The sequence below is a fragment of the Thrips palmi genome, unplaced genomic scaffold (genome assembly GCF_012932325.1).
Source record: "Thrips palmi isolate BJ-2018 unplaced genomic scaffold, TpBJ-2018v1 HiC_scaffold_5, whole genome shotgun sequence".
NCBI classification, from domain to species: Eukaryota; Metazoa; Arthropoda; class Insecta; order Thysanoptera; family Thripidae; genus Thrips; species Thrips palmi.
This window is the reverse complement of record NW_023144632.1, coordinates 12,490,456-12,505,662: the sequence shown is the minus strand read 5'-3', so window position 1 is coordinate 12,505,662 and position 15,207 is coordinate 12,490,456. Positions and strand designations below refer to the sequence as shown.

The 15,207-nt window shown below is 53.0% G+C and overlaps 4 protein-coding genes across 10 annotated transcripts; 1 reads left to right on the top strand and 3 right to left on the bottom strand.

The window, feature by feature from the left end:
- Positions 1 to 172: 172 nt before the first annotated feature.
- Positions 173 to 4,723, bottom strand: LOC117650444 (serine/arginine-rich splicing factor 5-like). Its single transcript, XM_034393884.1, has 3 exons — positions 4,385 to 4,723; positions 3,524 to 3,702; positions 173 to 547 (listed from the first exon to the last, which is right to left on the bottom strand). The coding sequence occupies exons 1-3, from the start codon at positions 4,481 to 4,483 to the stop codon at positions 496 to 498; spliced, it is 330 nt and encodes a 109-aa protein (XP_034249775.1). The 5' UTR covers positions 4,484 to 4,723; the 3' UTR covers positions 173 to 495.
- A 401-nt stretch (positions 4,724 to 5,124) lies between these two features.
- LOC117650554 (LARGE xylosyl- and glucuronyltransferase 1-like) lies at positions 5,125 to 9,123 on the bottom strand. 6 transcript variants are annotated; one of them, XM_034394066.1, is made up of 14 exons: positions 8,945 to 9,122; positions 8,665 to 8,853; positions 8,369 to 8,577; positions 8,087 to 8,282; positions 7,789 to 8,003; positions 7,630 to 7,715; positions 7,297 to 7,546; positions 7,052 to 7,225; positions 6,780 to 6,960; positions 6,564 to 6,688; positions 6,331 to 6,486; positions 6,069 to 6,248; positions 5,756 to 5,982; positions 5,125 to 5,677 (listed from the first exon to the last, which is right to left on the bottom strand). In XM_034394066.1, exons 2-14 carry the CDS (start codon positions 8,711 to 8,713, stop codon positions 5,602 to 5,604), a joined length of 2,124 nt encoding a protein of 707 aa, XP_034249957.1. In that variant the 5' UTR covers positions 8,714 to 8,853; positions 8,945 to 9,122; the 3' UTR covers positions 5,125 to 5,601. The 6 variants fall into 6 exon arrangements, with proteins under 6 accessions (XP_034249957.1, XP_034249960.1, XP_034249958.1 ...); XM_034394069.1 differs by having other exon boundaries at positions 8,665 to 8,822; XM_034394067.1 differs by having other exon boundaries at positions 8,949 to 9,122.
- A 1,202-nt stretch (positions 9,124 to 10,325) lies between these two features.
- LOC117650557 (trypsin alpha-like) lies at positions 10,326 to 11,891 on the top strand. Its single transcript, XM_034394075.1, has 6 exons — positions 10,326 to 10,469; positions 10,543 to 10,682; positions 10,763 to 10,869; positions 10,975 to 11,230; positions 11,306 to 11,458; positions 11,539 to 11,891. Exons 1-6 carry the CDS (start codon positions 10,394 to 10,396, stop codon positions 11,695 to 11,697), a joined length of 891 nt encoding a protein of 296 aa, XP_034249966.1. The 5' UTR covers positions 10,326 to 10,393; the 3' UTR covers positions 11,698 to 11,891.
- Positions 11,889 to 15,075, bottom strand: LOC117650556 (cytochrome P450 4C1-like). 2 transcript variants are annotated; one of them, XM_034394072.1, is made up of 8 exons: positions 14,762 to 15,075; positions 14,278 to 14,601; positions 13,970 to 14,198; positions 13,418 to 13,635; positions 13,031 to 13,339; positions 12,800 to 12,943; positions 12,322 to 12,494; positions 11,889 to 12,131 (listed from the first exon to the last, which is right to left on the bottom strand). In XM_034394072.1, the coding sequence occupies exons 2-8, from the start codon at positions 14,575 to 14,577 to the stop codon at positions 11,930 to 11,932; spliced, it is 1,575 nt and encodes a 524-aa protein (XP_034249963.1). In that variant the 5' UTR covers positions 14,578 to 14,601; positions 14,762 to 15,075; the 3' UTR covers positions 11,889 to 11,929. The 2 variants fall into 2 exon arrangements, with proteins under 2 accessions (XP_034249963.1, XP_034249964.1); XM_034394073.1 differs by having other exon boundaries at positions 14,278 to 14,592.
- Between the last annotated feature and the right edge of the window lie 132 nt (positions 15,076 to 15,207).

Here is a 15,207-nt window from a genome sequence, read left to right as displayed (position 1 = left end):
TCCGAGACGCTCTGAAATGTTCAAATGATTCATGTCTTCTCTTGGAGGACGAACCAATGGACTGGCAATCCATCAACTGCGGTGCCTTGGGAATAGGAGATGGTATGCAGTACTCGTTCAGGGACAAAGTCAGCAGGGAGAGGGGGTTGTCAACAAAAAAAAAAAGCAAGTATCTGTTTTGGTGTGGACTCCCAGATCCTGCCTGGTGGTCATTTTTTCCAACGGGCACACCCTTTATTGGTTGAAATTGGATTTGATGTGGTAACCTTATGTCACAGAGAAGTTTTATGGTTCTGAACTAATAGAACTTGGAGAAAGTTAGGCGAAACTCAAAGAGTGGCACATCCCCGCCTAAAATATGTTGCAAAGCAATTAAGAGACTCTTGGGCCCCAGGCAAACTATTCTTTAAAGTCTTGAACTCTTACTCCCCCAAAAATCTATAAATTTACTTTAAAAATTCCTAGATTTTAAAAATAATCGATAGTTACGTTTAACTATATCTTGTAACCAATACCCATGACCCGTCGACAACAACAAACCACAAACCTGCAGAGAAAACAAAAAAAAATCAATGTTTAGTCCAAAAGTTACAGTAGCGGAGGGGAGAGGAGGCAGCGGGACTCGATCCCCATTCATTTGGCGCGACAGGCAGGAATCGACTGGAGCCACTGGAGCGGCCAGCCCGCCTAAGAAGCCCGGCCCGCGTGGCGGCCGTGCCGGATACAGTGGGAGTCTATCTGCGCGTGCATCGAGCCCCGCCCGTACGCGCCGCGTCGCGCCAAGGACGCCCTCCAGGCTGGAGGCAGCTGGAGCAGCTGGAGGCAGCCGGGACTCCAGCGAGACTCGCGGAACGGCCCGGCCCGGCCCGGCCGGCGCAGGACAGCGACGCGACAAGTCGCGACTCCTGTTGAGGTAGGCCTGGTGGGCAGCCCGCTTGGGCTGGGCCCCGCCAAGCAAGGCGGCACCGCGGCAGACAAGCGCTTTCGCAAGCGCGTGGCCACGGAGCGTGGCGCGTAGCGCGTCCCTCCAGGACCAGGTGGTGCATCCACTCCATCCACTCGGCGCTCCATCCGCAGAGGCTGCAACGGCCCGCGCGGCCCTCGTAGGCGACAACACGACACAAGGCGGCCAAGGAGACGCGTCCCGTGGCGCCCCGTTCCAGTCGCTGGAGAGGAACTTGGTCCCAAAAGAAGCGAGGGCCAACTACCAACCCCGGGAGGCCGGCCGGACCCCGCGGATCCATCGGGACCGCTTTGCACCGCTCCGGGAGAAGCGTCCGTCGAACTCGCCGCCCACGAGGCAGAGCGCTGCATTGGTTGGTTCGGCCAACCCAATGATGCCTTCGGCTTGAGCACCAGTTCGGTTCGACCCGAACCGAAGACAGTTCGGTTCGGGTCGAACCGGGCGAACCGAAGACCCGTTCGGCATTTCGTCTCCTTTTTCGCGGTCCCTGAGAAGACGGACCCACTCGGACCGTCAGTCGGGCCAAAACCTTAGTTGGGTCGAACGACACCACTTAATTCGAAGACGTCTGCGCATTTCTGTTAACAATTTAAAAAGTAGCCGAATCCACCCGAGTGCGCCCGAGTGCGACACCGATGGTGCTGCTGCTCTGCGGCATCTCTCGGAACCTCTCGACGGTTCTTCCGAACCAACCAATGCAGCGCTCTGCCACGAGGGCCATCGCGTTTCCCACCATGTATCACTCCAGCAGAGGCCTTTCCAAGAAGCTCGCGCTACGGGTGAGCCTCTCGCTCGCACGCTGCCCCTGCGCCCCAACGCCCCCGAGCCATCCGGCCGGTACCCACTCAGCGGACCAATGGCCATAACCCGGCGGAGGCGAAACCCGACCCGAGGCAGCGAGGCAGCGCGGCAGCCGACCAGAACCGGCGACCGTGCCAATACCGGGAGGGGAAGGGGAGGCATAGGTGGTATTTCTGCCCGTTTGCGGAGATGAGTCGTCCGGAATGGATGGCCGGGACGGCCACCCGGCTTGGGGAAAAGCTGCCGGTCGGCTTGGCCCTCGGCTTGGCCGGGACGGGCCGCGCGAGGACGTGACGCAACGCCGCCACACGCGGCACGGCGCCCCTAGAGTCGCGAGAAAGCAGCACCGCGTCGACGACGCCGCGGGGCGTCGCGGGGCGTCGCCGCGGTGGCCATCCTCACATCAAACCAGCGCGGCGGCCCCATTCCAGTGTTCCAGCGACCGGACCAGCCCGCGGCGTGCGGCGCACAGGTGGTCGACGCCAACATTTCGGTTTCTGGTGCACCGAGAACGATCGCCGTCCTCCTGGGTAGAGTGCCTCACCGTATGACGGTTTGCTGCCGGCCACGGCGGCACAGCTACTGCACTGATAAAGCCGAGCCCGCGGCTAACAGATAAGAGCCAGCTGGAAGTTTCTTCCCCGACTGCCACCGAGCTCGAGCCCCTCGAGCCCTGGCGCCGGGCCTGCCTCCACCCAGGGGGTCTTGCACGCCCCACGGCGGCTTACCCGAAACCACTGTCCGACGTGGGGCAGCGTTCGCGGCCTTGGCGGCCTTCGCGGCCCGCGGGCAGGTCCTTGGTCCCGGACGCGCGGGCGCTGCTGGAGCTGGACGCGGACGCCACGGACGACGAAGAGCTGCTCACGGTCCTCATGGCTGCGGTCCTCTTCCGTCACCACAGTCACAACACATGCCCTGACGTCCCCTCCAGAGCCACGGGGCAACGCGACGCGAAGGCAGCCTCTGCCTTGTTCCGGCCGGCCAGTCACTGGACTCCAGGAATCCAGGGTCGGGCCAGAGCCAGTCTGCCAGTCGCAAGGCTCAGCGCAGACTGGCGTGCCGCCGTGCCGGGCCGGCTGGAGTGGAGTTGGAGCGGGGCAACACGCAGCGCGACGTCCCTCCCTCCTCCCTGCCCTACGCGGACGCAGCGGGCAGCTAAGCGGGCAGCGGACGGCCGCGCGGGAGGGGAGGGCGCGAGCCGCGAGCCGCGGCACTGGCACGGCGGCACGGCCCCGGCCCTCCTCGGGCCACCCCGGTGCCGAAAGGGAAAGGGTCAAAGGGTCGCCGCCGGCCAACACTGCCTGCCTGCCCGCCTGCACTTGCAGGCCCAGAGGGCCCAGAGGGTCCGAGAGCCCTCGCAACCAGAGTCCCACTAGACCACCTCCAGGACTAGTTTGTTTAGATTGATTTAATTTATAAGGGAGAAACGCTTTAAGAAAAATTAATAAAGAGTATACATGGGTCATAGGGCCGCGGGGGGCGGTGCAAAACCCTCTCCTTTATGCCCCACTTCTCACTACAATGTACCTCAGTTGCTTGTTACACTGTATTCAACATTTAAGAAGTGAACACTGGCGAAAAAATACACAAGAATAAAAATGTACCCAGGGTAAAATCGTGTCTCTGAGGATATCATAAAATGAGGAAGGACTTCACCGGGGCTACAAATGGATATTATGTCCCTGGTTTCCACACTTCCCCAATAATCCCCACCGGTAGCCGAGAGAGCGGAAAGGAACAAAGAATCTGTTTTCTTACCTGTACGAAGCTTTGTAAGGACTGTCACAGATGTCCACATGGCGGTGACGTTTCAAGGCTCGCTCATGGGAACTGGACCTTGAATAGGATGGGGTGCGGCTTCGTGATCTTGAGCGAGATCTTGAAGCAGTTCTGCTGTGGGACCAGCTCCTTGAATAGTGTTTTCTGGTGCGTGGCATCTAAACAACACACAATTCAAACATATAATGAGAAATAATGCACAAAGCGTCCTGATAACAGGATTTCTAAGGAGATAAGCAAAATGGCATCGACAAAACTCAATACTTAATAAAATTGGTCCGTATCTATTGTGAAGTGAGCTACATACGAGCAAAATGAGTTCAGAACAAAATTGTTGTGTCAGGGGAACTAATAGAAACAGAGGTGCAATTTGATACATCTAGACAACATAAAATTTAAAAATAATGAGACATAACGCACAGAGCATCCAAAACACTCTTAACAGGACTTTTACGGAGATGAGCAAAATGGCATAAAATAAACTTAATGCTTAATGAGGCTGGTTGGTATCTATTGTGAAGTGAGCTACATGCGAGCAAAATGAGTTCAGAACAAAAACGTAGAGTCAAAGAAACTAATAGAAACAGAGATGCAATGTTCGACATGAAGCCAAGAGTGTGGAACGTGAAAGGCAGGCAGTTTAAAAGTCTACCATAAAGTCTAGCAAAAACTAACCTAGACCTAACCCAAAACAAAAGACCTACTGGCAAACAGTAAACATGCCACGGTTCTGTGCACAAGAGATATCGCAAGCTCGGACCAATAATAAAATTTAAAGAAAAGCGGCTGATATAATTTATGTAGTGAAGGAGAAGAAGTTTATAAAGATTCGATAAAAACCTTAAATAATGTGGTCTGTACGGTAAAGTACGACGAAGTGTAGGTAACCGCCGAAACTTCGTCAAACATGAAACCGTCAGGAACTGTATCACGCTGCATGCGCCCAAAATAAATTTCCCTCCAACTAGTGTCAAATAATCGCAGCAATGTGCGATTTACCGTTGAAATCTAACGCGTTACGGTTGCGAAAGAGTGCGACAATATTCTCTTCACACAAGGAGATCCGCCATCTTTGACTACCACTGAAGCCGAGCTGCCTGCCTCACGCAGCGCAGTGGCCGTGCGCCGTCTGTTTTAACCACCGCGTCGCCAGAAAACGGCGTAGTGACAACCAAATCTACTCACTTTAACAAACATTAAAGGCACCAGAAATCAAAACATTCCGACGGGCGGCTACAACCAGGGGAAAATACAACACGTAAAGAGAAACGAACGAACAACACGGAAGATCGATGTTTTTTTCTACTAGAGCGTTGCGGAAAAGAACGCTGATTGGTCGGAGCCCTTGTGACGTCACTTTCCCTCCACTGTCAGCCTGTATGAAAAATTAGTCTCAGTATCTTAAAAATGTTCTAGGGGATTCTTTAACTAGAGACAGATCAAAACCGTTCTTCAAAATGAGTTTTTTTTTTTAAACAATTCTTTATGCCTGTATGAAAAATTAGTCTCAGTATCTTAAAAATGTTCTAGGGGATTCTTTAACTAGAGACAGACCAAACCGTTCTTCAAAATGAGTTTTGTTTTTAATTATTAAAACAATTCTTTATTGAAACGTTAAAATAGCAGTAGAAACAGAAGAACACATGCACTACGAAACATTGTAAAAACAAGTTCAAATGACATCGAAAAAAAAATATGATTGAAATAATAGAACAAAACATGGTGTTACTGACTACTATAATATAACTATAATTTTAATGTAACAGGAGTACTGTCAAAGTCCATATTCTGTAACTTTACATTCATATTTAAGTTAACATGGCAAGAAAAAATTGAGATCAAACATTTACTCCCAGCCAGCATCTTTGGTATTGTTATTTTTAAATTAAAGTACATAAAATGAGAACACAACATTTGTTCCAGTTCCCTCCATAGAGGAAAATCAAAATAGGAAATTAAGTAAAACAGCCTGGAGTTATGACTGATACAAATGTTATTTAGGCTGCATTACCACATGGTCTCTTGCTAGACTAGATATGATGGTGAACAAGAAGCCATTAGTCTAGAATAAAATGTTTTGAATACTTTCTGTTCAAATCCTTTACAAACTCACTTTTTAAAACTTTAAGGCATCTGCAATGCAAAAGAGAAATATCATGAACAAAAAACAAGGAATTTTTGAAACCAAATTTAAAGTTACAACATTCTTACCTGCGATACTGAGTGGATCCACGGAATTTGGCAATATCAAAACTAGGAGCATGTGGCATATGCACAACAAAGGCATTGGGTAAAACCACCCATTGGAATCCAAGAGCTTCAAGTTCCATAATGTGAGAGACTTTGTTCCACCCAAATCCAACAAATCGAGTGTCGTACTCAGGAATATCACTGGCACGAACTGCAATGTATGGTTCAAAGTCTGCTTCCCACAGCACCTTGAACACCAATTCAAGATCAAGTTATAAGCTAGGCAATCTATTAAAATAGGGGGGGGAAAATAGTAAAGAAGAATGTATGAAACCTTGTAGGGAGTTGTCGCTGTCCTCCATTTAGCAAAGTTGGTTGGTGCATGTCCCTTTGTCCACACATGGTAACGAAAGGTGAACAAAGTGCCCATATCCAACATGTGCAGTAAATCAGCCTTATTTTGAGGGAAGGTAATGCGATATCGCTGCGTCTCAAAGGCTGGGATAACCAAAGCCTGTCAAATGCACATAAGAAAACAGTTCCTATTTTGTCTTGGAGCTGATATCAAAGAGAAAGGATGTCAAAGTGGAACAAACCTTTTTTTCATTTTGTAATTTTTGTGATTGAATGCTTTTTTTCAATGTTGAATAAAGACCATACATTGGCAAAAAATCAACATCGGACAGAAATACATAAGGAGTGTCGACTTGTTGAAGACCAACATTTCGTAATAAATTGACAGGATAAAAGTTCTAAAGAGAAAAATACACAAAGTAAGTCTTCTAAAATATATGTAATTTTGAACCAAATAAAAAGTAATTATACTTACTCCTTCTTTATAAACAATATGAAATCCAATATTTTTGCGGCTACTTAGTAGCTGAGAACTCAGCGCATACAACAGAAACTGTTGCGCTTCAGCATCTGAGAGATACAGAGTTAGGCTGATGGGACCTGAAAGAAATAAAACAAAATATGTAACTTCAGCACAATTTACATTTTCTTTTAAAAAGAAATAATGGAAAGTGATACAATGAATTTATACCTTCCCAATGCTGGCAAAGCAGTTCCACCATTTGTAACCTGTCCATTGATAATTGAGTTACAAGGGTTACATCAAATCCATCAGGAGTGGGTTCATACTGATAGTCAAGGAAATAGAGATGGGTGCGTAGAGATCGGACCTGGGCTCGGCGTAAATCATAGCATAGGTCTTCCTCATTTAACTGTTTTGACAAAAAAAAAACAACATTGAGCAACTGATAAAAGGAAGTATGAGGGAGATGTACGAAAAATCTATTTCAATTTTTAAATTACCATACTAAGTTGATGTTCTTTTACAGCAGACTGTGTGCTAGTATAATTGCAACCAAACAACTCTCGGCGCAATAAATTTCCGTCGTACTCAAGAAATGTTAAATACAAATTACGGAAGAACTCAACATGCTTATTTTTTACTTTCAGTTTCTTTGGAGAATTCCAGTGTATAACCTAGAAAAGAATAAAACCCTATTAGCTCATAGTTTTGGGTGTTAACACAATTTAGTTCAAAAGCGACATACTTTGAGATCAGTGACTTCAGTATAACAAAGCTCTGACCGAGTATTGTCAGAAAGCTGCACATTCCACTGGCAGGGTAGGTTGTAAACTAGGTCTGGATGGGTCTTGATTATGGCATTAAATATATCTTGATCTGCCAAACTAGTAGACAGCAACGTAGTGAGATCCTTCTCGGCAACCAGACGCCACAACTGACCCCAGCCCATCTTTCTCAGCTTTCCCAACTCCAACAGAATTACACCAGTATTGTACCTTTAAAAAAATACATTTTTATTAGAGAAATCAATTTGAATAACAGAAATAAACACAGAAGGAACATGAATGACAGTAAATACCCTCTCCCTAGTGCTGGCCAAGGGCGATGGTTTTTCCATAGTTTGCCTAAATACCAATCACTTTGATTTTCCACAAGTCCAATAGCCTAAAATGCAAACACAGATTTAAAAAATTATGAAACCAAAGAGTAAGAAGAGGATCAGCTCTCAAAATTATACCTGTTTTTCTTTTAACTGAGAAAACAATTTCCATAATTCGGCGATATCAGTTGCAAATGTTACATCTGTGTCAAGAACTATGACACGCTGTAGAGAGCTTGGCAAAACCTTTGGCAATGTGAGTTTCATGAGCCCATACACTCCAGAGTAGTGTTTATTTGGGATCCATGACACATCTGGCACTACACTGTCAGCTAGGTAAAAACTTACTTCCACTTAAAAAACAAACAAAAAATAACATCACACTTAAATTCTTTACATCAAAAGATTTTCAATTTGCACGATGAAAAAATTTTACCTTGTGGAATACTCCATGTTTGAAAGAGCTTCTGTAAGACTATTTGGGCCACAGAATCAGCCAAAAGATGAAAATGTAATGGATTTCTTCTGTAGAACAAAATTGATTTGAAAAGGGTAACAACTGATCGGCTGGCATTATATCCTGCACATACAATAGCTACATGGACGACTTCACATTTTGGGATGTAAGATTCCTGAGGGAACAGACAGGGCAGAATTAAGAATATTGGTGGGAAAGAATAATCAAACACATGGATGTGTTTTGGGAATTTTACTGCACCTTATCAGAACAAGGGCCACCAGAAGACGCAGGCACCAAACGAGGATGAAGATCAGCGCCCTGAGGACCATTGTGAGCTTCATCTAACAGATGTGATGATATTTCCGCCTTGTATGCTCCAACTTGTTGTCGCAATATATCATTTTCTTCCTGTATACTTTGGATTTTCTCCGCAAGTGCTGATCCAGGCCCAGTGCGTATATCTCCACCTGGAAGACCGTACAGGTGATTTACTCAGTAACATGTGAAAAACTTATGGAAGTGACCAATGACCATGGAAGTGACCAATAAAGTACCTTTATGATCGTTGAGAACATAGTAGAAAATGACTGCGGCTGCAGTCATTCCGAGAATGAAACTGCTCAGCCAGTGTCTAGCCACAGACCACACAAGCCCATTCTGAAAGCGCCTTCGACTAATTTTGAAAGGCAATGAGAAAGCTATCCAAGAAAACCTACCGAAAGGGAAGGTTTTAATCTATGGTCCTGTTTCAAACCAGACGACAAGGACATAACCTACTCTTGACAGTGCATCAACACATTCTATACAATGAAAGTGAGGTAGATGCGTAGGTACCTACTCAACTGCTGGATATGAATGGTATTGAGCAAAAAAGGTACTGCTGTTGCGACTAAATCAAATTTATCAACCAGGACAGAACACCTCCGCCTTCACCGCCTCCACAACAAACAAAACATTGTGTTCTGAACGGGAAATTTCTCATCGCCGGGACGCGCCAGCGGCGAAGCGGCGCGATAGTGCTGCCACCTGGAAGCCACGTTTCGACCTCGTCCGCTGGGCGCTGACGAGGAAAGGGGGGGGGGGGGATTAGGGAATTCCTGCGTGCCACGGCCAGCCAAACGCACTTCAAGTTTCAAGTTTGGTCACCGTAAACGCCGTGAGGGCCACAGGAGGGCCACCAGTCCGGACTCCGGTCAGAATTTATGGTGGTTTTTTTTACTTTCCCGATTCCTTTTGGAGGAGGAGGAACTATACCGCATAGGCAGCATTGCGCTTTACAAAGCAGCCAGCCTCAATGTCGACATATAGTCAGACCAGCCTAAGGTCCCACTTTTTGTGACCGTTAAAACTGCCCCCTCCACAGGGCCGGGGGGAGCGCGGGGGCTGGTGCGGGAGGACTTTCGCGGTGGAGGGGGCAGATTTAACGGTCACAAAAAGTGGGACCTTAGGCTGGTCTCACTGTATGTTTCCTCTAAACAACGATCATCGGAGAGAACGGCGCATGGATTCCCCATACGACGTGCCCAGACGTGCCCTGGTCCTACCAGGGTCTTACCGCGACCATCGGTGGGCAGCGCAGCTCAACACGCGCAAGCACCTGTCCCTGTCGCTTCTGTTTTGCGTCATTTCATTCAATTTGTTTTTATCTTATCACTACTGGCAATGAAGGCACAGTAAAATTGTTGCGTCTCGCAACGTAGCGGTGGGGTGGCCAGCCGCCATGAGGCCGAGGGGTGAATGACTAGTGTAGTGCTACTCATGTGTACAAATTGGCCCGTACTCAGTGTACTCACTATGATAAGAGCAAACTTCGTTCATTTCTTAGACGATTTTGGCGTTGTGTGTTGTCTAAGCCGCTAAATAAGGCCGAAAAACGATTAAAAATGTAAAATTTAAGCCTATTAGAAGGTGTACTCACGCGTCTCATGTACTCATGAGTACACTAGAGCGCTGAGTGATTCGCCTCTCGCATGAGGCTGCTTGGGAAGGAGGGAGGAGGATCCGCGGTGCATGGTCGTGTGGCGAGACGCCGCGTCGTGAAACAATCCAATCGAATCGAGTCGATCGCGAGTCGCAAATAGAGGCGTGACTGGGGGCGGCCGGCCGGCGCAGGGTGTTCACAAGTTATTACTCCGCGAGCAGCCGAAAAGTCACGGCGGGACTTGGTGGTGGTGGTGGTGGTCACGGCCCTCCGGTCGTGAGGGTCGTGAGCACGATGCCTTTTTAACGGCCCCGCGGCCGCGACGCCGCACAGTGCGGCACACGGCGGCACATCGCACCGACATGAGGTGCATCCATCCAGTCTGCGTCGCCTTGGTGGCGGCCGTCTTCGGCGCCCCCGCGGCCCTGGCCGGCGGCGGTGAGTCCAGTAGGTCCAGTCCACGCCTTTTACCCATGCCAACAAACGACCAGAAGAATTGAATTGGTTTCAGGAAACACTCTTTTTACTACGACCAGTTTCTCTACTCTCTTCGGTAATGCTAAAACTAAATCTACCAATGTTTTCGGGGGGTACGACGACAAGAAGATCATCGGAGGCGCGGTAACCGGCATCAAGAACTTCCCTTTCATGGTACGTGGTCTCACGAGGGTCCGTGAGAACTCGCGAGCTCGTTGGGGGAATTCCAAGGTCTGATCCTGTCGGTGTTTTAGGCTAACATTGCCATCATGGGCGGGAAGGGCGGGAAGGTCCTTAGCCAGCAGTGCGGGAGCAGCATCCTGGACAAGAACCACGTCCTGACCGCCGCGCATTGCTTCGAGTAGGTGTATCCTTCCTCGGTGGTGCCACCAAGGCGAAGGCCATGAGGTAGACCATAACCTCTGCGGACAAGCAAACAACCCCAACTCACACGTCTTGTTCACAGTAACCGGAATCCCAAAGTCTACCAAGTGCGCGTGGGTTCGGACTTCTGGAGGTACAAGGGACAGACGGTCGGCATATCCAAGATCATGATCCACCCCAAGTACAACAACAAGACCTTTGACTTCGACGTAGCGGTGGTCAGGCTCAAAAAGTCGCTCGTGATGGGCAAGCTGGTGGCGCCCGTCAGCCTGGTGCCCATGAACACGGCCATCAAGGCGGACACGCCCATCAACCTCATCGGCTGGGGCTTCACCGACGTGAGTGGCGTGGCGACGCGAGGCGGCGTTCGCCAACGCGTTGCACTGCATCCCTGAGCCGCGGCTGTGTTGCAGGCCCTGCACTCCAAGGCCACGTCGGGCGTGCTGCGCGCCGTCACCATCAACACCATCGCCGCATCCGAGTGCTCGGACGACTACGAGGAGTACGAGATGAGCATCACTGCTCGGATGTTTTGCGCCATGGGCGAGGGCAAGGACTCGTGCCAGGTCGGTCTCCTCACCAGCCTGACGCGCATTCCAAGTCACTGCACTCTTTCCAGAGGAAAATAACATGTTCTCGTTTCCAGGGCGACTCCGGCGGCCCGGTGATCGTCAAGAGGTCCGGCAAGCAGCAGGGCATCATCTCGTGGGGCATGGGCTGCGCCCAGATGGGCTCGCCCGGCGTCTTCGCCAACGTGGCCCACCCCGCCATCCGCAAGTTCATCGATGCGTCGCTCAAGAAGTGAGGGGCGGTCCAATCGGGAAGCAGTCCGCAGACAGACGCACGCATCGGCTGGGACAGAACAGCGCCTCCGAAGGCAACCGATGCTGCTGGATTGGCTATTCGTAAAGGTATACGATGAACAATGAAGAGAAGGGCGACTGTCTTCACCGCCTTTGCCGTAAGCCACTGCGGTGCACAATAAAGGACTTGGAGTGACTTGGCAGTAGATTTAATTAAAATAGGAGATAAGGCTATTAGGCCGGCGCCCGGCGGCGCACGCGGATGCGCGTGCCGCCCTTGACGTGCAGCGTGAGGCTGAAGATGGGCTTGATGTCGCACACGCGCCGCGGCCCGTCCTCGGCCGTGCGCACGTGGAAGCGGCGCAGCAGCGTGGCGGCCGCCGTCTTGAGGAACATCATGACGAACCGCTGGCCGATGCAGCTGCGCGTCCCCGCGCTGTGGCAAGACAGAGAGAGATGAGGGGCTGTCCGCGCGGGGCAGAGAGAGAGAGAGAGAGAGAGAGAGAGAGAGAGAGAGAGAGAGAGAGAGAGAGAGAGAGAGAGAGAGAGAGAGAGAGAGAGAGAGAGAGAGAGAGACAGAGAGAGAGAGACAGACAGAGCGCGTTGCGGCGTAGCGCGGTGCCGACCTGAACGGGATGAAGGAGTGCGGGTGGCGGCCGCGCGAGTTCTCGGGCAGGAAGCGGTCCGGGTCGAAGTCCTCGGGGTCGGCCCACACGGCGGGGTCCCTGTGCGTGAAGTGCGGCGACACCAGCACGACGCAGCCCTTGGGCAGCGTGTGGCCGGATGGTAGCTTCACGTCCTGCAGGGCAAGGCCGCAAGGGCAGTGTCAGACAAGCGGCGGGCGGGGTGGCACTGGGTGGCCCGGCACGGGGGACGCACAGTGTGCCAGAAGACCGGTGGAGGCGGCTTTTTAGCTCCAGAGTCGCTCCAAACAGGATTCGAACCGAGCGTGCGATCTCACCCTCGTTCGGAGAGCAATCCATTGGTAGGGTCACGCGTTAGGTTCGAGTCACATTTAGCGACTCTGGAGCTCAAAACGCGTCTAGAATTTTGGCCGCCTCCACCGGTCTTCTGGCCCTCTGTGGGGCGGGGGCTTGTACTGACGCTGGACGGCTGTCGGGCGTAGAGCGGCGCCGGGGCGAAGAGGCGCAGGGTCTCCTTGAAGACGCGCTCCAGGTACTTGAGCTGCGGCAGGTCCGCCAGCGTCACCTCGCGCTCGCGGTCGCCTTCGAACACGGAGTCCAGCTCCTGTGAGCAGAGAACGCCTTACAGTCCCAACCGCGAGCCAAAAGTCTCAAAAGCAGCAGAGCCCCGTGCAAGCGTCGCCCCGCTCACCTCCAGGATCCTGTCCTGGATGTCCTGTCTGATGGCGACGCAGTACAAGAAGAACGAGAGCGTGTCTGAGGTGGTGGAGTTGGCGGCGGCCACCAAGTGTTTGAGCTCGCCCGACAGCTCCTCCTTGCTCAGGGTCTGCCCCTCCTCCGAGGACAGCAGGTGGTCGAGGAAGGCGCGGGGCTTGGCCTTGCCGAGGTCCTCGTCGTCTCCCTGCCGCCCAACCTCCCGTTCCTGCTCCTGCTCCTCTTTCTGCCGCATCTTGAGGTCCAGCACGTTGGACACGAAGGTGTTCGCGATCCGCACCATTTCCTGCACAGCAAGCTCGTTAGTCAGCCAATCTGCACCTGCGCTCCGCTCGCGCGGCCAGCAGGGCGCAGAGTGCAGTACCTGGTAGTCGTTGTAGTGCCTGGAGAGCTTGAAGAGGGTGTCGAAGCGGTACCAGGGCCGGATGCCGCGGTGGAACATGAGCGTGACGCCCTGGTAGACGGCGCGCACCACGGCCTGCCGGTCGCTCTCCAGCCGGGACGAGTCCGCCGACAGCACCGTCTCGCACACCGTGTACGACGTGCACATGCGGCAGAGCGGCGACGCGTCGAACACCTCGCCTACAACACACCAAGACAAACAGAGTCGCGGTATCTTCGCGGCCAGATATCGTGTAGATACGGCTCTACTTTACGACCACGGCCGCGGGGCTCCCCGATGTGCCCGATGTCTCATGCCGATCGGCCTGGTCGGCCGGGCTTACTTTGGCGGCGGAGGAATTGCACTGTTGGCGCGGGGCGCCGCGTTTATGAGGTGCTAGGATTCAATTCCATGCCGGTTTTAGCGCCTGCGAAGCGGCGGGTAGGCAGAACGGACGGCGCGGCTGCTTGGCGGGCCAGCCTGCAGGCGAGGGGCTCGCCACTCCCCGCCTCTCCCCGCCACTGCCCAGCTTACCTGACTCGGCGAGCTCGTCCAGGCGGTCCACGAGGCGGTGCGCGTTGGCGTTGAAGCTGGGCGCGAAGCTGTGCAGCACGTTCTGCGCGAAAGACGGCGCGATGAGGCGGCGGTGGCGGCGGTAGTCCTCGCCGTTCATGGTGATGAGCCCCGCGCCCAGGCACGGCTCCATCGAGCTGGCGTACATGAGCCAGGGCTTGTCCGCCAGGCGCGCGTCCGTGAACACCAGCTGCGCACCGATACAAGTTTCAGACCGTCCGTTCCGAGCGGTGTAAAGCCAAGCCGAGAACGTCGTGAACGTCGTGTACCTCGAGGTCGTCCGGGCGGGACACAATGACGACGAGCACGGGGCCGAGCCACAGCTTGACGGTGGGGCCGTGCTCAGCGCGGAGGGCCACCAGCTTGTCGTACAGCTCCTCCTGGGGTCCGGCCACCGCCAGGAAGCTCCCGACCAGCGGGTACGACGGCGGCCCCGGCATGTCGCGCGTCGCCCACAACTGCAGCAGCACGTCGCGGACAGTGGACAGCAGCCACAGCAGGCACTTGGCCACCAGCAGCGACATCACCAAGAACGCGCCCAGCTCGAGCGCCACCATGAAGCCCCTCATGTTGACCCGTGTGCCCTGCAACGCCTGCAACAAAGGCGGTCGGTGCAGTGGCGGAGGATGACGAGCCGCCGGGGCAGCCGCCGGCGCAGCCGCGGCACCGCGCGTCGAAGCAGAGGAGGAGCCTCAGCACCAGGACGATGGCCGCGCTGGCCGCCACCAGCGCCACCAGCATGGCCTTACTCACCCAGTCAGGGAAAACCGAGCGCGAGTACGTGAATTCGCGGGCCTGGGGTCACCACCTTAACGTTCCAGCGCAAGTGCCCCGCAACGCCTTCACGCGGCCGCTGACGATTTACTGGATCATGTTTTCGATTTGCAGACGATTGGGGCGGTCGATGGCCGAGCGGGCCCTGGGCTCGGACTGCGTCACTGCGTCAGACTGCGTCAGACTGCGTCAGATTGCCTCAGACTCCCGGAGCCTGCGGGACGCTCGGCGGGACGCTCGGCGGGGCGACGCGGCGACTTGGCGAGGCGGCGACGCACAGCCCGCCTGGTCTGAAGCGCGGCCGCGGCTCCGCGGCTCGGACACGACGCGTTGGGGATGAGCCATGCGGGCCATGGACGCTATCTTGGCGCTATCTGATAAGCGTGGGTCCGGCCGCGCAGCACAGCCAGAACGCCAGAGCGGGC